This window comes from Anser anser, assembly GCF_964211835.1.
Source record: "Anser anser genome assembly, chromosome: 1".
In the NCBI taxonomy this organism is placed as follows: domain Eukaryota; kingdom Metazoa; phylum Chordata; class Aves; order Anseriformes; family Anatidae; genus Anser; species Anser anser.
This window is the reverse complement of record NC_139720.1, coordinates 55,161,977-55,183,061: the sequence shown is the minus strand read 5'-3', so window position 1 is coordinate 55,183,061 and position 21,085 is coordinate 55,161,977. Positions and strand designations below refer to the sequence as shown.

The 21,085-nt window shown below is 53.1% G+C and overlaps 1 protein-coding gene and 1 long non-coding RNA gene across 3 annotated transcripts; one reads left to right on the top strand and one right to left on the bottom strand.

The window, feature by feature from the left end:
- Positions 1-108: 108 nt before the first annotated feature.
- On the top strand, positions 109-16,481 carry SYNGR1 (synaptogyrin 1). Of its 2 annotated transcripts, none has more exons than XM_083815046.1 (4): positions 109-359; positions 8,177-8,414; positions 9,400-9,545; positions 12,377-16,481. In XM_083815046.1, exons 1-4 carry the CDS (start codon positions 261-263, stop codon positions 12,593-12,595), a joined length of 702 nt encoding a protein of 233 aa, XP_083671172.1. In that variant the 5' UTR covers positions 109-260; the 3' UTR covers positions 12,596-16,481. The 2 variants fall into 2 exon arrangements, with proteins under 2 accessions (XP_083671172.1, XP_083671173.1); XM_083815047.1 differs by having other exon boundaries at positions 144-359; positions 11,692-16,481.
- A 519-nt stretch (positions 16,482-17,000) lies between these two features.
- LOC310888417 lies at positions 17,001-20,990 on the bottom strand. Its single transcript, XR_014575902.1, has 3 exons — positions 20,581-20,990; positions 19,829-19,900; positions 17,001-18,635 (listed from the first exon to the last, which is right to left on the bottom strand). It is a non-coding gene; the product is annotated as an uncharacterized lncRNA (long non-coding RNA).
- Between the last annotated feature and the right edge of the window lie 95 nt (positions 20,991-21,085).

Here is a 21,085-nt window from a genome sequence, read left to right as displayed (position 1 = left end):
TCGCTCCCTGCACCACCTCCCCTCTCCCACTAATAGACCCAAAAAATAATAATAATAATAATAAAGAAAAATGTAAAAAACACGTGTGTGTGTGTGTGCGGGGGGAGGGGGGTGGGGGGGGGTGAGCGCTCCCGCGCGGCGCGCCCCCGCGGCGGCGGTGGCGGCGTGAACGCGCACGGCTCGTGTCCGCCGCCGCCGGGCTGCCAGGCGCGGCGCTGCCCGGCTCGGCACGGCTCGGCACGGCTCGGCGCGGCCCCGCCATGGACGGGGGCGCCTTCGGAGCGGGGAAAGCCGGCGGCGCCTTCGACCCGCAGGCCTTCCTCCGGCAGCCGCACACTTTGCTGCGGCTCCTCTCCTGGGTGAGGCCGGGACGGGAGCGGGGCTGGAGCGGGTCGGGAACGGGGCTGGACCGGGACGGGCTCGGGGGAGGCCCCCCCCGGCTGCAGGGCTGGCAGCCGGCACGGTCCTCGCCTCCCCCTGCACATACATACCTATATATATATCTATATCTATATGTACACCCTCATTCTCTCTATATATACGCAATATCCTTCTCTTATGTTAGATCTCTTAAATCGCTGCATGTGATATAGATTGCATAATATATGCCATTATTCACACTAGGACAATTATATACGTTGTGATATATATTAGCTATAGTCTGCGTGTACGTGGAGCTGTGCGCGTATGTGGATATACATCGCTGCGCCTCCGTGCATACGTACCCGTGCACACACACCCAGGGATATGCATGTTTGGGTGTCTGCGTCCATCTCCTGTGTCCGTATTTCCATATATAACACATCCATGCACATATATCCACATACGCGCCTGCACACCGCCCCCCGTGCATCCTGGATATAGGGCCACACGGGGGGAGAGCTTTGGGGTGATGCCGCAGGGTGTGTGGGGCTTGGCCGTGCCTGGGCGAGCGGCTGGGGGGCTGCTGGGGGGGGCTCTGTGCTTCCTCTTCTTCCTCTCACCCCTCCCCAGCTGCTTTTCCCCGCAACGTTTTCCCCCCATCCCACCCTACGCCAGCGCGTCCCCGCAAGAAGGTCATTGGGATTAAGGGAGCGAGCTGCGGCGGGCAGCCGGCGCGGGAGAGATTGAGGTCTGGGCCGGGAGCAGAGGAGGGAGGGCAGGGAGAGGGAGCCGGGGGACACATGCGCACCGGAGGGGGAGGCGCGAGCTGCCTGACATGAGAAAATAAAATAAAATGCAATAAGCGGCGCGAGGGGAGCGGGGGATTAAAGGGAAGGTGGCCACGGGGAGTGCCGTCCCTCCGTCCGCGGGGGTCCTGTCTGCGGGTGACGTGACTCGAGGGTGGCTGGAGAGCTGCTGGATGGCTGGGGATGCGATTAACGCTGGGGGGTGGTCTGTCCGTCTGTCCGTCAGTCTGTCCGGGCTTGTTTACAGCCAGGCTTGTGACCGCTGCGCTGCTGCTGGGTGAGGGGGACACGCGACGCCTTCCCCGAGCGGGCAGAGCAGAGGCAGCGTGCCTGCCCGGGGGTGATGGGCGCGGGGTGACCTACAAAGGCTCGCCTGCTTCTAATCTCTGTGACAGAATTTCCTCTTTCTCCCTCTCTGCCGCCTTCTTTTTCCTTTCCTTTTTTTTTTTTTTCCCTCCTTCGTGACTTCATTCAAGCACTGCGGGGTTCTGGCTTCCCAAAGGTGAGGCAGAGAGAGAGCAGGAAATATGGATATATTTTTTTGGGGGGGGCACCTGCTCTGCTCCAGAGTGTCTCAGGTGCTGTCGGGTCGCTCTCTGAGCTCAGCCCCATGCTCCCAGGTCCCCCCAGCAAGGAGCACGTCCTGGGGACCAGCCTCTCCCTGGCACCCCACGGTGTTTCCCCATCGCTGCGGGTCTGACCTTGACAGAGGACAGGCTGGGCTTTACCCCAGGTGCTGTGGGATGGACCCGTATGGGGCTGTGGGAACTCGTGTCCTATTGCAGGAGCTGGAGCTGCTGCGGGGCAGCAAGGGACCCGGCGTGCACCTTTCTTCTCCCCAACAACAGGTTCCTCCCTGTGCTTTTCCACCTGCTTGGCCTGGTGTGTCCTCCTGAGCATCTCTCCCTCCCCACAGCCAGGGAGCCACAAGCTGCCCCCATATATTTAGTCATGACTTTTTTCCCCCAAAACTTGTGTCCCAGAAGGGTCCTGACGGGTGTTGAAGCCCCATCTCAGGCTGTCACAAGGGGCCTGTATGGCCCCTTCCATAAATCAGCTGAACTTTGCTCAAAAACAAAAAAAATGGTTCGTGGTTGTTTTGCCCTTCTCACTCCCTCTGGGAGAGACTTCAGATGCTGAGATGCTCAGGGCCATCAGGGCAAATCTATTCACGGCTGGTTTTTTTAACCGTTTCTTTCCGTGCTCTTATGCCCTTCGGTTTAAATGGTGCTTCTCCTTCCCTGCTGATCTCCCCTGGGTGCATTTACAGGCGGCGAGCGCATCTGCACTTAGTCTGCGTATTGCCGGCTCCGCGAGCCGAACCCTTCTGTCAACGAAGGGCTCGTCCTTGCCGTGCTCTCCCAGGAGTCCTCCCTTCCCACCCCAGGACCTAATGGAAACGCTTTGATGCCTCCTCAGATCCTGTGTGCCTTTCGCCTCCTCGTCGCCTTGCAGGCCCATCCGCTCCCCGTGGCTAGCCGGAGACTCCTTTTGGCCAGCTGCATGTGACGAGCTTTAATTAAGAGCAGAACATCTTACGGCTGCTTCCCGAGGCAATGACCTTGTGCTGGGGCCGCGCCGTGTTTTAGCAGACGGTTACGACACCCGAGTGCGTATGGCACTTTACCAACGGGCAGCGAAGCTGGCTCGTGCCCACGGAGCTTGCAGCCCAATTCAGGCAGCGGCGACGAAGGGCCGCGAGGTCAGGAGCGGATGGGCTGGCAGCGGGTTATTTACGTTGCTCCTCGCCGAGGAAGAGATGGGATGGGTTTGGAAGGGAGGATGCTGAACTGCGGAAGGAGGTTAGCGATTCTGGGGCGTCCGTCCGCCAGCTCAGGTTACTTTGGTGCTCTGGAGGGTCAAACATCCTTGGAGGACCTGAGGTTCTCCCTGCCACTGAAGGTTGTGCCTGGCTCCGAGGGTCCGCAGCAGCTCGTGCCCTCTGCCTCCTCTCCTTCACGTGTTTTTTGGCCAGTGGCTGCATGGTGTTGGCACGCGATAAAAGGAAAGCGACTTCTGCTCTGAGTTAAGCTCCAGGCAGGGTTCCTCACAAGGTCCCCTTTGTGTGTCAGCATCACCGGGGCTTTTGGGGGCCGCTGTCGGTGGGATTGGGCGTGAGGCCGTGCCAAAAGACGGGCAGTGGATGTGCACAGCCACGGTGTGCTTCGGGGCTGGGCGCAGCAGGTTGTGCTGTGCCCAGCGTGACATTTCCAGGAAAGACCTTGGAGCAGGAACAAATCACCCGTTAATGGCATCTGCAGATAAAAATCTGAGAAGCGGCACAGAGGGACCGAAGGCGATGTTGAAATACAAGCAAAAAAATTTGCTCTGAGTAAAAGAGAACTCTTCCTGGTGGAAAAAGGTGCGATTTGGGGTCACTTTGCTGAGCAGCCACTTGGCGATGTGGGGGGCAGTCAGGAAAGCACAGAGGGACCTGGATGCTAGCGTGGAGAAGGCAGGGTACGGCCCAAGGGAGCTGTCACTAGGAGCAGTGGGACAGAAGCTGCTGTTTGGCCATGGGAAGAGCGTAAAACAGGATGGAGCTTCCCGCAGTGCCCCCAGGAAACCTCTTCCTCCCTCACCATCCGCTGCCCCGAGGGCTTCCCAGCAGCCGTGGGCTCCCAAACGTGGGCAGCAGAAGGGTTAATTGCTGCCAAGCCGGGCGTGAAAAAGAGCTGGCTGGGGAGGAGAGCCTGCTCCGGATCCCACGGCAGGAATTAAGGATGCAGGAATTAGGGATGTGGAGCCTCTCCCCCTCCCCGCATCACCTGCTCCAGCTCAGCCCGGGGAAGCCGGTGCCATGTAGCTGGCGGCCAGGGAAAGGGGCTGGGGGTTAACGCCACCCATTTTGGAGGAATCGAGGGCTGAGCCCCCCCCTGCCAACACGGGGGGATGCTCCAGGGTCAGGGCTCGTCAGGACACCGCTATCCGTGCAGTGTTAGCTGCGAGGGATAAACAGAGGCCTTCTGCTTCCAAGCTGCCGGTCCCACGCGTACCAAAAGCCGCGTGTGTTTTCCTGAAAACGAGCTAAATACAAGGAGATTTCATGATGATGATGATGATGATGATAATCTATGGCTGCGCAGGGCTCTCCAAAGCTTTCCAGAAACCGCGGCTGAACGAAAATGAAAACCCCCTCATCTCTGCCAGGCCGGCATTTGATATCTCCCTTGTCCTCGCATTTTTAAACAGATTTATTCCTGGTTGCTACCAGATCAGGCACAGGAGAGGTTATTGCCTCATTCTGCCCGGGATGGATTTGATTTGAAGTCCCGCAAGCAATATTATGTCCCCAAACCGTTTCCTTTCCCTAATAGAATAAAACAGGGGGCTGGGGAGGGGGAGAGGAAGCAGGCAGGGCAGCAGAGCCCGTGGCCGGAGGGCACTACAGCAAGCCAAAGCAGCCTCATCCCTGATACGGCCCTCGTGGGGATTTTAGGGAAGGAGTTGTGACAAATTCCTGGGAGGAGGTGCAGGAAAATCCTAGCAGGGCACCCGAGGCCCATCACATGATGCCCGGGGCTGGGGATGGGCAGCGCGCTGGAGACCTCACATGATGCTCAGGAGTTTGTGCCTGGCCAAAGCAGATCTCTGGTGGGAAAAAAAAGAGGTCTTTCATGGTGGGATGCAGCTTTTTGTCTGCTCGGCACTTTTTTTCCCATTGTAAGCCTTCACACCCTTGTAACAGCCCTTGGGAAACCAGGGCAGGAAAACTCTCAGCCTCCCCCCGTCTCGTCCTGCAGTGCCCTAGCATTAAGCTCATTTTTTTTTCGGTGTCTCTCAGCGAGTTCCTCTGTCTGTGTCAGCTTTGCAAAGTGCCCAGCTCTGGGCTTCGCCAGGTGCCTCAGAGCCCTTCAGTTAAAACAAACCTAGGGAAATAACTGCAGCAGCCCGTGATGATGTGCTGTCAAAGGAGCAGTGAAAACAGGGTCCCAGCAGCAGGCGGCTTGCCCAGATCCCCTCTAAGTGCTCTTTTCTGCCCCTTTTTCTAGTCAACAGCTGAATATGTTACTGCTTATGCCATGAGCATGCACCTCCAAAGAGATGTCACACCTGCCTGGTTAGCGTTGCTCCCGGAGGCCTGAGGAAACCTGCCCAACCTAAAAATCTGGTTACTTTAAGCCCCGTCAAGTTCCTTGAACAGCCTCGCCAAAGAAATGAGGCCACTCCAAAAGGAAAATGCCTGCCTGGTTTCCACGACCACGCACAGGAAAGGAGCTAGTTATCTCCCTCTGCAGAGCAGGGGAGAGGTCCCCAGCAAGAGCACTCTGCTGCTGTGGGGGATATCGGGATGCAGGGCTTTGCACCAGCCTCCTGCAAGTCACCTCCCAGCTGTACGTGTGTTTTGGAGCATTCTCTTAGTCTCTGTATACAAAGCTTTGTGCAGCGGGGACTCGCCACGCGAAATGGGGGTGCTTCAGTTCTACAGATAGCAAGGAGCAGCAACGCGCGGGGGAAGGAAGGCGGCTGGCGTTTCTTGGTAAGCGGTGCAGATGTGCCGACAACGGGAACATAAATGCTTCCTCCTCGCAGGCTCGTGGTGCTTTGTTTATAATCCAGGCAGGCATTCATGCTGCACCTGCCGCCTGGATTATCTTGGCACACGCGCAGCTTGCGAAATCAAGGAAACACAAAAAGCTTCGTCTTTCCAAGAGGCCTCGCTAAGTCAGCGAGCTTCCACCCACCACCTATGCCAAGACGTAGCTGCCGTGGGTTAAATACTCAGCAGTTCAGCCTCCTGCTGGAAAATTTAGGGGGATGGGGATGTCCCTCTGGTCTTGTGCACTCAACTGTTTCTTTAGGAAGTGCTGATGTAGGCAGGTATGAAGGGACAGATGCAAAAAGGAATTACTATTGAGGCTTCTTGTGCTCGGTGAGAGCCCTTCCAGGTCGGCGGCAAACCAAGAGATACGAGCCCAAAGAAGACGTGTATCATGGTAGGAACAGAGTAACCAGAGGTGTCTCTGGGGAGAGGCAGTTGCAGAAGTTCACTCATCCCAAAATGAGCAAGCAGAGACTCAATACAGAGTGTTGCAAGGGTTGACCTGACTCAGGGAGTCAACACTTCACCATTATTGAGCCCTGAAACAAAAACGAACACCAGGCTAAGCCTCTTTTGAGGCTATTTCTCGTCTTCCAAAGTGAAGCCCTGCTTTCCATCTAATGCTGCAGGAAACCAGGCACCCGCTTTGTAACCTCAGTGTCAGGAGGCTGGTGTTTCAGGTGGTACTGGCAGCCCTGGCAGCGCCTGGACTTCACTTCGAGCAGTCTGTTGGCCCTCCGGTAGGTCGGAGGAATAGAGCACGTACTGCCAGCCCAGCCTGCCGGTAACGTGTGGGAGACCTCCCGCTGAAAGACCCTGTGTGTAACTGTCTGCGACTTGCTGCCTTTCTAAACCATTCAGACTGAAATCTCGAAGACCAGACCTTCGCTTTGGGCATAAGAGATTTTAATTGGCTTGTGTTTTTCATGGGCAACTTGAGCAAAGTGTGATCAATTTTGATTTTCAAGAAGGAGGAGGAGGAGGAGAAATCAGCTGTTTTATCTCCTATCTTTAAAATCTCTTGCCAACATTCAGAGAACCCATACAGTCCTGATGCTTAGGAGCACCATCTCCCAGCTTTGTGAGATTACAGTAGTGTGTCAGAAACACGCCCAACATCAGCAACACACACATGGGACCAAATTACGAGCTTTTGAGTGAAAAAATTATACGGGTGTCAGTAGATCCGTGTTAGAGCTTGGCAGCTGAAATGTGGACACCGTTGAGGGCTGTCAGGGTTCCTCTGGCTCTTGATGCTGTTGGTCAAACAGCAGATATCTGGAATGTGGGTCTGGGGCATCCACCAAGGGTCTGGAGATACCCTGCAAAGAAAAACCTGCAAGTGCCACCTTCATCTTCCTCTCTTTCTCCTGCGGCTGCACGGGGAAGCTGTTTGGTTGAGATGAAGGACTGGGGCTGCCATAAATACCTCTCTGCCATGGTGAGCCTGCTGTGTCAAAGAGGGCTGGCCTTGCGGCAGGTGACAAAGGCTAAGTCGGTGAGCGAAGATTAAACTGGCAGCTGCGGATTAGGGCCTTCCTACCTGGCCTCATCCTTAATTCTACCTGGTTTAAAATAACGCGCAGCGGCAGTGGCGGTGGCGGGTAGGGAGTGCTGATGGGGGCCCTTCTCCTGCAGCTGTGATCAGCTTTTGGCATTAGCCACGGTGACAGCGAGTGCAAGAGTCAGAAATCTTGCAAAAGCAGATCCTGGCAGTAAATGGGCTGGGCAGGAGGGGGGGACGTGGTGAGCTGAGAGATGGAGCAGGCAAAAGTGGATGGTCTCAGCGACCCAGGGCACGGGAGCAGATAGAGCAACAGCAGTGGGAAGAGAGGAGAAGGAGGGAAGCTACCCATCCTGTTAGATCTTCTAAATGGCTGTAAGAGGTGATAAAATGCTTTTTAAAATAAATAAAAAAGCCCAAGCAAGGGGGAGGGGAGAGCGGGAGCCCGGCAGGTCAGCAGGAAGAGCTGAGGCTGTGGGAGGGAGAACGGGGAAAGGAGCTCAGTAGCTTCATGGATAAAATTGGAGAACAAATGCGTGGTGGAAACAATGACTTCCTAGAAGGGAAAGGAGTGGGTAGGAGAAAAAGTGCAAAGTAAGCAGATTGCTGCTGCTGGTAGCTCTTGCACGCAGGCGCCTGCACCAAAGCCTTATCCGAATTTACACTCCATGTCACCTCCCCATGTGTCCACGGGAAGCCACCCTTCCTCCGGGCTGAGGCTGCTTTACATCGGTTTGGATCAAATGGATGAAAAAAAAAAAAAGCATCCAGAAGTGCCCTATTTTAAGCTAATCCTCTGAAATAAAATAAAACTCCCCGGGGCCACCGTCCAGGCGAGGCTGTGGGACGGGAGCCCAGCACGGAGGGATTTCGGTGGAGGGCAGCCGCGCTTGCGGGAGCTCCCCGGTGCTGGTCCAGAGGGGTTTGCCCTGATGTGCCTCCCACCTCCATCCCCCCCAGGTGTTCTCCATCGTGGTGTTTGGCTCCATTGTCAATGAAGGGTACGTGAACCGCGTGGACGATTCGCAGGAGCACTGCATTTTCAACCGCAACCGCAACGCCTGCAACTATGGCATTACCGTGGGTGTCCTCGCCTTCCTCAGCTGCCTTCTCTACCTGGCTCTGGATGCCTACTTCCCGCAGATCAGCAGCGTCAAGGACCGCAAGAAGGCAGTGCTCTCGGACATCGGTGTCTCGGGTGAGCTTCCTGGCTGGCTGGCACAGTGCTGCTCTCCTCCGCGGAGAGTGCTGGCCACTGCCTTCGTTCTTCTCCGTAGGAATAGCTGAGGGAGTCCTTTAGGATCAGCAGGTCTCGTCTCCCCCATGCTTATGCTTGATAAGGCCAAGTGTTGGTGTCTGGAGACGGTGCTCCCTTCTTCTCCAGCTCCAGGTGTTTGAACCATATATATTTTAACATAAAAAAAAAAGTTGAGGATTTCATGCGGACATGTGAACTTTTTGAGGGCTTGTGGCTTACAAGTTTGTTCACGTTTAGCCTAGCAGTCCCACACACAGGTAATGGTGCAGAGAAGGGGACAGATGAAGCACTGCTTGGCTGCCACTTCCAAATGCCCATTTCCATGGCTGCCGGTCATCTGGTTACTCCTGGAGAGAGGGCGAGTCCTTCTCCTCCCCACCAGATGCCAACCTGGATGCCCAGCTCCCTGCTACCCAACCCCTTTCCCAGGGATGCAGGATATTGATGATATCTCAGCACCTTTCCTCAGGATAAGGGCTTTCATCGCTGCTGACCTAAGCAAAGGCCAGTTGTTGTGCAACTGCAGGCTGGCTGCTCCTCCTGCAGCTCCCTTGGAAGGAGCTGCTCTTCACTTGTCCTTGCAGGACAGGGTGGTGAAGCAGTGGTGATTGCTCTTGTACTGAGAGCCAAATGCAGGTCCTGTGATCAATCCAAGCCCAAGCAAACAAAACCTCCTCCCGCTGACTCCCCTGAGGTACTTTCTGCAGGCACCTATCATCACCTTGACGGTTTAGCTGTCAGTGAACCTACTCACTTGGGCTTAGAAAGCCTGCACAGCCAGAGTTTGGCCCAGCCTGCAGTGCACTGCTGGGTCTCGTCGGGTTGCAGTTTCCAGAGAAACGCGATGTGTTTGCGTTGTGCTCATACGTGCCTTCTTGATCTCTCTCCCCTTCCCCTTTGGCATGCTGGTGGTGGTCCGTCCCAGCCTTCTGGGCGTTCCTGTGGTTCGTTGGCTTCTGCTTTCTGACCAACCAGTGGCAAGCTTCAAAAGAAGAGGACAACCCAATGAACGAGGGAGGGGATGCAGCCCGAGCAGCCATCACGTTCTCCTTCTTCTCCATCTTCACCTGGGTGAGTAGAGAAGCCGTGACATCGGATCAAGTGTCCTCTGCAGTGTGTTAGCTTGTGGGGAATGGGAGGTGACTGGCTCTGGGATCCCAGTTCACATGGCTTCAGAGAGGGAAAAGCAGGAGGAGAGGTGGCTGAGAGGGGAACCTGGCGTGGTGGTTTCACACTGATGGGCAACTAGGCTCTACCATGCCGCTCTATCACTCCCTGTCCCAAAAAGAACAGTGGCAGACAATATGATGGGAACGGGCTCATGGGTTGAGATAAGGACAGGGAGATCACTCACCAATTGCTGTCATGGGCAAGACAGACTCAGCATGGGAAGATTAATGTGATTTATTACCTATTGCTAACAGGCTAGAGCAGTGAGAACTAGAAGCAAACCAAAAACACCTTCCCCCCATCCACCCTCTTCTACCTTCTCCCCTTGAGCAGTGCAGGGGAATGGGGGCTGCAGTCAGTCCCTGACGCTTCGTCTCCGCCGCTCCCTCACAGTCCCTCTCTGCCCCTGCTCCCCGTGGGGTCCCTCCCACGGGATGCCGTCCTTCCCGAACTGAGCCTGCGGGGGCTGCCCACAGGCAGCAGCTCTTCATGCACTGCTCCCACACGGCTCCGTACCACGGGGTCCATCCCCCAGGAGCAAACTGCTCCAGCACGGGTCCCCCACGGGCGGCAGCTCCCCCCAGACCCCCTGCTCCTGCGTGGGCTCCTCTCCACGGGCTGCAGCTCCGGCCCGGGGCCTGCTCCTGCGGGGGCTCTCCATGGGCCGCAGCCTCCTCCAGGCCACATCCACCTGCTCCACCGGGGGCTCCTCCACGGGCTGCAGCGTGGAGATCTGCTCCGTGTGGGACCCATGGGCTGCAGGGGGACAGCCTGCTCCACCAGGGGCCCCTCCACAGGCCACAGGGGGACTGCTGCTCCGTGCCTGGAGCACCTCCTACCTTCCTGCTGCACTGACCTTGGTGCCTGCAGGGCTGGTTCTCTCACATTTCTCATTCCTCTCTCCCAGCTGCTGTCACATGGCAGGTTTTTTCTCCCCTTCCTTAAATCTGCTCTCCCAAAGCCCCCCCCAGCGTCACTCCCTGGCTCGGCTCTGGCTAGCAGCGGGTCCCTTTTGGAGCCGGCTGGAGCTGGCTCTGATCTGACATGGGGCAGCTGCTGGGCTCTGCTCACAGAGGCCACCCCTGCGGCCCCCTGCTACCGAACCCTTGCCACGTAAACCCAATACACCTGGGAAGCAAGGACACCAGAACGTATGTGGAAGGAGACTTCACACAGACTCCAGTCAAGAGTGTCCTTGACAAACCTCCAGAATGACCTTGTGCAAGCCAGCCTCCCCAAGCGTCATTTCCCTGCGCATGAAAGGATTTTAACTGCACTTTCAGCTCATCAGTGCTAAGCAGAGAAGGGAGCTACAGACTGGGGGTTCACCACTCTCTCTGCTTCATCCCCATCACATGAAAAGCCCTCGGTGGCCACAAGAGGCTGTAGCCACATCCCTCCCAGCTCTGGGGAAGCAGGCTGCACCCATGACTGCAGCTCCACTCGGGAATGGCTTTTTCAGAAGATGACAGTGCAGGCTTTTTAGACTTCCCTTTCCCGGCAATCCCTTGTTCCCCGTTCACTGGGCAGACTGTGGTGTGCAATATAAATAGAGCCCCTGCAATCTTCATCCCATCTCTGAAAGTACCGAGTCCTCGTAGCTTTATCTCCTGTGTTGGGCAAGGGCAGGTAGGAAGGGTGCCGAAAAGGCAACAAAGCTGTTAGGGAGGGGGGCTGTCAAGCACTGAGCACCAGCCAAAGTGGCAGCAGGGGCCAGGGGCAGCAGTGTGACCACCCCGCAAGCCAAGCCTCTTGCTTGAGTGCTGCCAAAGGCAAGCAGTGGCGTCCCTTCAGCTCCAGCAGAAAGTGTGATGGGAACCAAGGCTCATACAAGGGGTCCCCCAGGACCCTTTTGGAGAGAGATGTTCCCACCACCTGCAGGGTCCTCCCCGATGCATGGGCTGCGAGTGGCTAAAGGCATCCTCTTCCCCAGGTCCTTGTGGTTTTGTTTTTGTTTTTATTTATTTTTATTTTTAATTTCAGTCAAACGCTCTGGCATGTTCTTTCTCACTGATTCTCCTCCCCACACCTCTCTCTCTCCTCACAGGGCTTCCTCACCTTTCTGGGTTTCCGGCGACTCAGAGACATTACTTTTCAGGAGGAATACAACACGCTGTTCCCCAACTCCCCGTCCTTGCTGCCATAATGCCCCTCACTGGTGGCGAGCCTGGGGGTAGGGACAAGGGGTGCAGATGAAGGAGGCTGTCGAGCAGTTGGCTCCAACGCTCTGATCATGGGCGTTCGCATGTTCCTCCTCTGCCCCTTCTCTCCCTCACCCTAACTAATGCTGTGTAACACTTGTGCCTTTCTTCTGATGACTGCTCAGACCTAATATTTCAGCCAGGAGATGCCTTCTGCCCCAACCACTGTATCTTCTCCATTCCTCCCAGCCCTCATTCCCCAAACTCTCCCCTGTGGGGCAGTTCATGACCTGCCAGACTGCTCACCTCTGTCGGGGATGCTCTGGGAAGATGAGCCGTGCCTGCTGGGGTCTGAGATGCTGAGCCACATGCCCAGGCTCCCTGCTGGCCACCCCATTGCAGCTTGTCCCTCTTCTCCTTGCCACGGAGCTGGTGCTTTCTGCAGGGCAGCCTGAACCTGGACAGGCTTCGCGCACTAACCCGTAACCACTACTAACCCTCCTTTTGTTTGTTTCTCTCTCTCGGTACGTTCCCCTTTCTCTTTCTCCCATCCCCTCTCTGCTTCCCGTCTCTTCCCATCCTCCCTTCAAGGTGGGCCAGGCGTTCCTGGCGTATCAGCGCTTCCGGCTGGGCGCCGACTCGGCCCTCTTCTCCCAGGACTACATGGACCCCAGCCAGGACTCCGGCATGCCTTACGCTCCCTACACGAACGAGGAGGATGCTACGGACGCGGTGGGGACGTACCAGCAGCCTCCTCCAGCAGATGCTTTCGACACCGAGACACAGGGGTACCAAACGCAGAACTACTGAGCCGCCGATGCCCCTTCCCCGTCCCCTTTCCCTTCTGCCCCCTTTCCCACTGCCGGCAGCAAGCCGAGGCACAAACCAGACGTGCGTAGTGGCACAAGAGGTGGCTCTCAGCTATGCTCCAGCCTTCTGGGTCATCTGTTTTTATTTATTGTTTTTAAAAAAAAAAAAGAAAAAGGGTTCCCCATCGCCTCTTCCCTCTCTACCCCCTAGAACTACCGGCCAGCACCAACATGTCCCAAAATCTGTCACTGAGGGAGGTCCCCCCTTCCCTCCTCTCCCTCCATCAGTGGGGCAGGGGGGAAGGATGCTGGAGGTGGAAGGGAAGAGGCGTTCCTAGGCGAGGCGATGTTGCTCCATGCTGCAGGAGATGCGGGAGCATCCAAACTGGGCCCGAGGGCCTGTTGGCTCAGGGAGGGGAGGGTGGAAGGGGGGCAGGCTGAGAGCTGGCATGCAGGCGTGCAAGGGTGGAGGGAGGGGCTGCTTGGGGGGCAAGGGTGCCCTTCCGTGTGAGTGGGGAAATGCTTTATTTTGTGAGGGTTTGGGGAGAAGCGGGAGAGGGGAGGGAGTGCAAAGAGAGAAAATGGGAAGGGAAAGAGGAGTATTTGCAGGTACAATCAAAAAACTGCAGCTTTTTGTAGATTTTGCTGTAGATGAAAGCAAGGGGCTTGAGAGAGCAGAGCAGAGGGGCAGCGCTGTGAGAGCTGTTCCTTCCCTTTGGGTTAAGATGGAGGTGTGTTTCCCCTCGTCTGCTTGCCGTTTCACCCTGGGCAGGAGGAGGAGAAGAAAGCTCCTCAGTGTGCTGCTGCATCCTCCTCCCTTCCTCTGGTAGCAGAGTGCAAAGCCTCTCGCTGGCACCACCTCGAGCACACGGGAATGGAGCAGGACCCCCTAGAAAGAAATGTGGCTGCCGTCACACTGTGCGGCCGCCGAGCAGTGGAGGGTCTGTAGGTGGGCTTCATCTCTCACTCGGATGGGGCGGTCAGCACAGCAAGGGGAGAATTTCCTCCATCCTTGCAAAGTTGGTTTGTGCCGGGCTGGGCTCTCTGAACGCTGGTCCTGCTGTACTTTGAATATATTATACCTTAGTGCTCCTTCTGCAGCATCTGGTATGTCTTTAAAGCCTCACCTAGGTGGCAGTAGTGCCTCTCGGATAGAGCTCGTATGGACATTACTCCACACTCCTCGTGATTTTGCTTCAAGTCAAGACACAGCTCCGGAAGCACACTATTTATTCCGGGATAAAATTAACGTCTGTGCCTAAAGGGAAATAACCGAGCAATAGCCAGATGGGCAATTTTCAGCACAGACCTCTCAGAGCACAAGCAGTGGGGTATGTCTTGAGGAGCTCTATCCCCTGAGCAGCTGCCGTGGTCCATGCAACGTTGACCCAGGTAGCAGAGATCAGGAGCAGATCTAGCATCCACAGGTGCTTCACCTGAGCGTTTGGCCCATTCCCTGTAGCATCCCTTGGAGCCAAGAGGATCAGACGCAGGCATGGCCTGTGGTTGTGCAAACATCTCATCTGGAGGACACTGAGCCTTCCTTCACCCACATCACCAGTCCTCCTAGCACTACTCTCCAGCTGCCCCACAGCAGTAGAGAAGGGGTAGACAATGCTGAGTTGCAGACCCCAAGAGGGAAGGGGGAACAGTTGTTCTCCGTTGCATGTGGGCACGGTTTCTACCTGCTCCTACCAGCTTTCAGGAGCTGCTAGACCTCCACAGGGGTGAGAGGCAAGCCTGTCACTTGCAGACTTGTGCTGCTGGCTGCTATCCCCATGGCTTGCCCTTCCTTGCTGGTGGTTGCTGATGATGGGAAAGGGTGACCAACCACCCCTGTAGACATACAAGGAGGGCCTGGGCAAACGTCCTGTGCTCTGTGGCTGCGAGCGAAAGCAATACTGTACATAGGAGGGGTATTTTTCAGAGGGAAGCCCCTCAGGCTTCTTTTATTTTCTGTGGGATCAGCCTAATATTTAGGCTTGGGAGGGGGTTACTTTATTGAGAGAGATTTGTTATGTCTGTGGCTGTGGGGGGAGCTCCCTCCAGTCCATCTCTCCTAATGGGGGAGTGGAATGAAAGAATAACGAGGTGGAGGAGGAGAAAAACTAGTTGTACTCACCCAGACTCATCCGTGTCATCCTTCATGCTTTCATTTTGGGTGTGTGGGGGAAGCCATGAGGAGGAGGCGGCGGCGGCTATAAATAATCAACCCTCAGCATAAAAATATGTTGTCCTTTCTGGGAGGAATTGCCCATTACCTGTCCCACCTCATCAGGGAGGGGGTGAGGGACCAGGTGCATGAGGAGAAGTATAGGCCATACGTTGGGGCGGTCTACATGGGGACCTGTTTTAGGGTGTAGCATGTGTCTATCTTCCATGCCCCTTCCCCCATCAGAGCTACATAGATGGCTAAACATCATGTGGGGGTGACTCACGAGAAAGCTTTTCTTTATCGTCTTTGGCTCGCCTCCCTCGTAACCATCTGATGGCCTCCAGTGGGTTTGAGGTGGGACAAGCCTCCCCCTCAGCGCCAGCACTGATGGGAGGTGAGCCAGGTGGCTTCATCTGGGCTGCTGCCCATCTCTTTGTCCCTTTCCTCCTTGCTTTGCGTCACCGCAAAGGCATTGGTATGGCAGGGGACACGAACAGTAGATACTTGGGCAACTTGTTGCCTTTGCTCATGGCAGAAGGCGTACTCTCCTCGGGTTGCTGTGCTCGGAGCCTTCACAGTGGAGGGTTGGTGGTGACAGACCTGGGGGTGGGACTCGTCTGGTTTGCACATAGCTCTTTAAAATGCAATTTCCAGTGGCATATGGCCGTCTCTGTGGCTGAGGAAATGGACCTACCCAAGGGGTCGCTTATCTAATCTTAGGCGTTTCTGATAAGGTGCTGCCTGTTTCTGGTGATCGTAGGCAAGGCCTGGGCAGCTGGCTGGAACATGTCCCTTTTAGACCCTAAACTTTGGTGAGATCAGTCCCACTCTAGGGATTAGGAGATCAGAGGGAAGGCTACATAAGCAAAATGATAAGAAGGCTCTCTTCCTGCCATGCCATTTGTCTGGATTACGGAGGATTATGGATCCCCTGTTGGGCGCAATGGCCCATTGATGTCTTGTTATCTTACAAAGCCTCCAAGTAAGGGACTTTCACGAAAGCAGGGGCTGTGAAGGGCAAAGGAATGATCAAACTTTGCCCCACCTCTACCTATGGCTTCAACCTCTGGACACGTCCCCATGCCCTGTTCTCCCCTGTCCCCACCACCCAGTTCATCACCTCATTACACACCCTTCCCCTCCGCGTTATTCCTGGCAGTTCCCTCAGGGGAGGAGGGCATTTGTGTCCCCACACCCTCGCGAGCACCTGGGAGGACCCGGGAAGGCAGCGTAGTGGGATGGCCTCCACAGGAGTCTTGGCTTTGGTCTCCAGAGCAGGTGCAAGGCAAGGAGCCCAGCAAGGCCACCTCGTGCAGTGAGTCCAAACCATCCATCCAAACAACTCCCCGCTGCCTCTGTGGCATCCGTAACACCACCTGGGCTGCCCTGCCCCTTCCCCTGACACATTACTGCCTGTGTATAGTATATATATTATATATATATATTTAAAAGGATGTATAATATAAAGCTATACATATACACGTATATACGATGACTCACGGATGGCCTGCTGCATACAGGATCCCCTGAGTGGTCTTGTCTAAGCCCGAGTGTCCCTTCACCCCTCCTCCCCGCACCCCCGACCGTCCTCAAATCCCACTACAGCGACCCCCGCCACCTCGGCACCTGTGTTTACAATGTCCTATATATTTGTGGTTAACAAAGTGAAGGTGGTAACTACTGGTGTCTCAATAAAGTTACGACATTCAAAATAACCAAACCATGTGAAAAATTGGTCTGGGTTTTCTTTGTGAAGGGGTGGCTTTTCCAGCTCGGTTCGTTTAAATAGCAAGGCTTGTGTGTCCCCATGAGGACAGCCTGCAGGCTTGTGTGGGAAGTGGAGTTTTAGACCAGTGTCCTGGGGTATCCACTGCATGCAGTGTCACCACACCAATCTGCATCCAAAGGGTCCTGAGGTTCCTGCAGCAGGGACGTGACCTGGGGCAGCTCAAGGAGTGGGACTTCTCCTGCTGGAGCCCAGGATACCACGTTCCTACAGGTTTAGTGAAAATCGGTGGCATCAGTGGAGAGAGGCCTGAACAACTGCCCTTATTGGGAGGGACTTTCCAGGGAGCTAACAGCTGCTTGTTTTGCTTGGCCTGTTCCAAATCGCACCCACCAAATGTCTCTTACCTACTCAGCAGGAAAATATGAGAAGGAGCTTGAAGTACCGTATTAGAAGGGGAGTCTTATTATGAAAGGGATAGATGGTGTGTATGGAGGACATGCAAAAATATAGTATGAACACCAATATTTTCACACCAAGGGAAGCAGATCTGTTTATTATTTCAATGTGTCTTTACTTCTACACTTCTGTTCATCTGTGTGTGACCATTGCTTGGATGTCTAGCATAGTACACATTTTCAAAACATAACCAAATACTGGGAAACAAAAGCTCTCAAGACACTGCTGACTGGGTTTCAGTAATAGATAGCCCACCATTAAAAAAGGATCTCATTTCAACTTGCTCTGTGATGAAAATAAAATTCAAAATACTATCCTGTGATAATGTTTAGATAAAGCTTCCTGCTCATCACCCGAATACCTGGGTATGTAACGTGCCTACCACTGTGCAACTTGAGTACAGTAAGCAGAGACACACGATGGTAAGCTGGCTGTACCCAGTCCTCCAAACTGGCTCCCCTCTTGGGTACAGCTGGGCACACACACACTGTAGCTTCACATAATATACCCAAAAGCACTGATATACCCACCTGTCCCTCGATTAATCTTTCTTTGGAAAAAGATCTTCCTACAGCCCTAGCTTTTGGGGTGGAAGTGTTTTAGAGATGTCTTAGCAACGGGAGGAGTTAAGAACTGCTGAGACCAAATTGTCAAAAACAAGCATTTACGATGAGTAAGACTCCAGCATTATGAGTTTGTTTCTTCTAATCATCTGAAATCTTTTTAATTGCTTTCTGGTATTTCAAGCTCTTATGAGTCACGTTTTGAAGCTTCTCCCTGCAGGCATGACATCTACAAACACAATCCTACTATAAAGTTTTTTTAAAAAGTTCACATAATCCCAGAACTCCGGGAGATGGGGCTTTATTTAGCATATCACAGAAGTCAGAAAAATCATATGCCTCAGCACAAATGAAACAACCTCATTTCTCTCCCTCAAAACTCCAGCTGGTCTACAGCTCTGTACAAAATCTCTCTCACAGTGATATTTATCTCATTCTCTTGGGGGGATAAACGCTCCCTCACCATTTCCCTTTCTCCTCGCAATAGCTTTCCAACTCTCTGGCAGGTGCTAAGGGAAGAAATTGCTACCTCCTCTCCTCTCCTCTCCTCCAGCTCTCCTTCCTTTCTTCATGCTCGTTCTCTCTATTGCTTTATCTCTATTTCTTGGCCTTTCCAGCCTGCCTGGAAATAGCAGCTTACAAAGGAGCCAGGAGCATTAGGGCATCTGTGCCTGTGGGAAGCATCGGGCTGCAGTTGGCAGAGGTAGGTGGGGTGAGCTCAGGGTGGAGCTTGCAATGCCACCCCCTCCACCATCCTTTTCTGTCCATGGTAGGTGCTGAGCAAGTGTAGCAATCTGGCTCTGTCACAGACCCTTCTTTTCTTCCACATCACCTGCTGCAAGCCTTGCCAAAAATCATGACTTTGTTCTCCAGCCCCAGCCTCCATTATTAGCAAAACAAGGCAGAAAAAAAATCTCCCTAAACACATCTCGCTTGTGATCGGCAGCGAAAAAACAACTGATGTGAGGGTTTCTGCTGGCGATCCTGTAATTGCCTCCCGTTGTGTAGGATGTCTGAATGTCTACCGCAGCACCTGCTGGGGCTGCCCTGTGCTCCCTGCTCCTTGGGGCAGGGTGTTCAATAATATTCTTCATTTTTTATCCTCTAGCCCAGCACAGTGACCGTGCTTCTCCTTTTTCTGCAGAGAAAACATTTGCAAAAACAGGAAGGCTGTAAGTAGTACAGCTTGGCACCAGAAATACTGTGTATATAAAACCTGGCATTGGGAACAGAGAATAACGAGAAACAATAAATACAAAGAGAGAGAGAGAGAGAGAGAGAGGAATGAGGAATACAGGAGTTTAACACGGGAGAGGGAGCTGAAGATTTGGTAGTCACTGAATCAGACAATTCATTTACTGGTGCATGGATGAGTTCAGTGACTGATATCCTGCATTCCTGGGGAGATTTTTGCTGTATGAGAATACAGCATGGTATATAGCTGAATTTCTGGGAGGATTTACTGAAGGTAGGAAGCATAAATAAAACAAAGAACAGATAAGCACTATCAATACAGCAACAGAAGCTCTGTCGGTGCAGTATTCCATCTAGCAAGTACTGCTTAAAGATGCTGGTCTCTGTGAGCAGGTATTCATAAAGCAGCAAACAAGCTTCAGTAGCACTTTCCTTTGGAAGATTGCAAAAGGATGGACAAACATGCATTTAGCATTGTAAGCAGCCTTGCTTGGCAAATCAAACTATTCACTTTTTGCAGACTAAGTAGTTAAGGGCCTTGCTCAGTCTTAGGGCAGAAGCTCAGTGACAGAGCCACAGGAATATCCTGAAGCTGTTACAAATATTTTCACCAACAGCAAATGTTTTGCACCGGGTCTGTTTTCCAGCCCAAATGAGGAAGAAAAAAAGAATAATAAAAAAATGGAATGACGGTGATCAGTGACTCTGAGAGCTGAAGTCAGACATTTAAACTAGGAACAGGGCATACAACTACAAAGAGGTGACTAGTCATTGTACAAACAAGGAAAATGGCAGCATTTCTGTCTCATACCTTTAGGAAAGTTGTTTTACTCATTGAGATCATATTCTGCCCTATCACAGACACATGCAGACTCCACTCTTGCTAGTTTCAGAAAGACTTGCAGACATAAGAAGATAAAAATGACTCCTAAACCCCCAGTCCTGCAATGCGATACACCCTGGCAGTCTCTGAGCACATCTGAAGCCTTGCTGATTTCAGTGGTGTTCTGTGCAAGGACAGGGTCTGCCTGTGCTCATCAAGGTGCATGACTGCAACCTTGAATGTCATTAAATAAGCATAAGCTTTTGCTGCAATGCTGAAAATGTGACATCGTGTTTTAAAGCAGATAAACTTGCCTGTTGCTTTTCAGCAGCACACACAATGCTGTTCTAGGCAGATTTCTGCAGCACGAGGAATTTTTCTTGATCCTGGTAAGAAAACAGATCTTCATTAGTACTAAATCCATCCATCCTACTTTTAATTTTAATGCAGACTTGAGCTCCATTACTAAAATTATTTGTACCCACTCACAGCTTTACCCACAGGAATACTTCAAATGACATTGGTGAAACCAAGCTTATGCATAAAGCTAAACATATGAAAATTTGTGTGTAGACTGAGATTCTAATTTTAGCATTTTCTTCTATCTTTCACAAATATAGCCTTTAAAAAGTAATTCTGCCTCCGTATCTAAGTCTGCTTGAATCGCTGAATATATATGAGTCTTGTGTGAAGGGAAAGGATCTGAAATCTTTGTATATTTGGAAGAGATGTAACAAAACAATAGACAAAGGATTTACAGGAAAGGAAGCTGGAATCCTCTGGCAGGATCCCCTGCAGCAAAACCCATCATTCCATAGAATGAGGTTAATTAACTGGCAATTATTTCTGAAGTGCATCTGAATCTAATATATTTGCCACAAAGATGTCATTAAAAGAGTATCAAGTGGCTGCTGGAAGTCAAGACTACTTAACACTCATGCCCTCACCACAACTATGCTGCTACATGACCGAAACTGCAAGCCTCTCGTGCTGAAGCACCTTCAGCCTGGATTCACCCAGAGAAATGTGCTCTTCGCCCAGCGCCCTGGTGCTGCAGCCTGTTTACCTGTCATCATGCACTTCAAGACACACCAGTCACACACCTGGAGGACTCTTCCACTGACTTGTAATCATAGAAACAAAAGGTTGAAAAGGACCTACAAGATCATCTAGTCCAACCGTCCTCCTGTTACCAGCAGTACCCACTAACCTACTAAATCATATCTCATAGCACCTTGTCCAGGCGCTTCTTGAACACCACGAGGGACGGTGACTCCACCACGTCCCTGGGCAAAAATAATATAAACGTCTCTTCCATATAAAATCATATCAATCATACAAACGTCTCTTCCAGGATGGTAGCTCTTCACAGGCTTCAGAGTTCTGGCAAAGGGAATTTCACTTATCAACCACTTGGAAGACAAATACCATATACACAATGTCCTTTGATTCCTGTGACTTCCTCCCACTCCAGCAGAGCTGGGTAAGTGGGAACTGTCCCTCCTGACACAGTTCACCTCAGCCTAAAAAAGACAAAGATAGGTTCTAAAAGGTGAATAAAAGCATTTCTC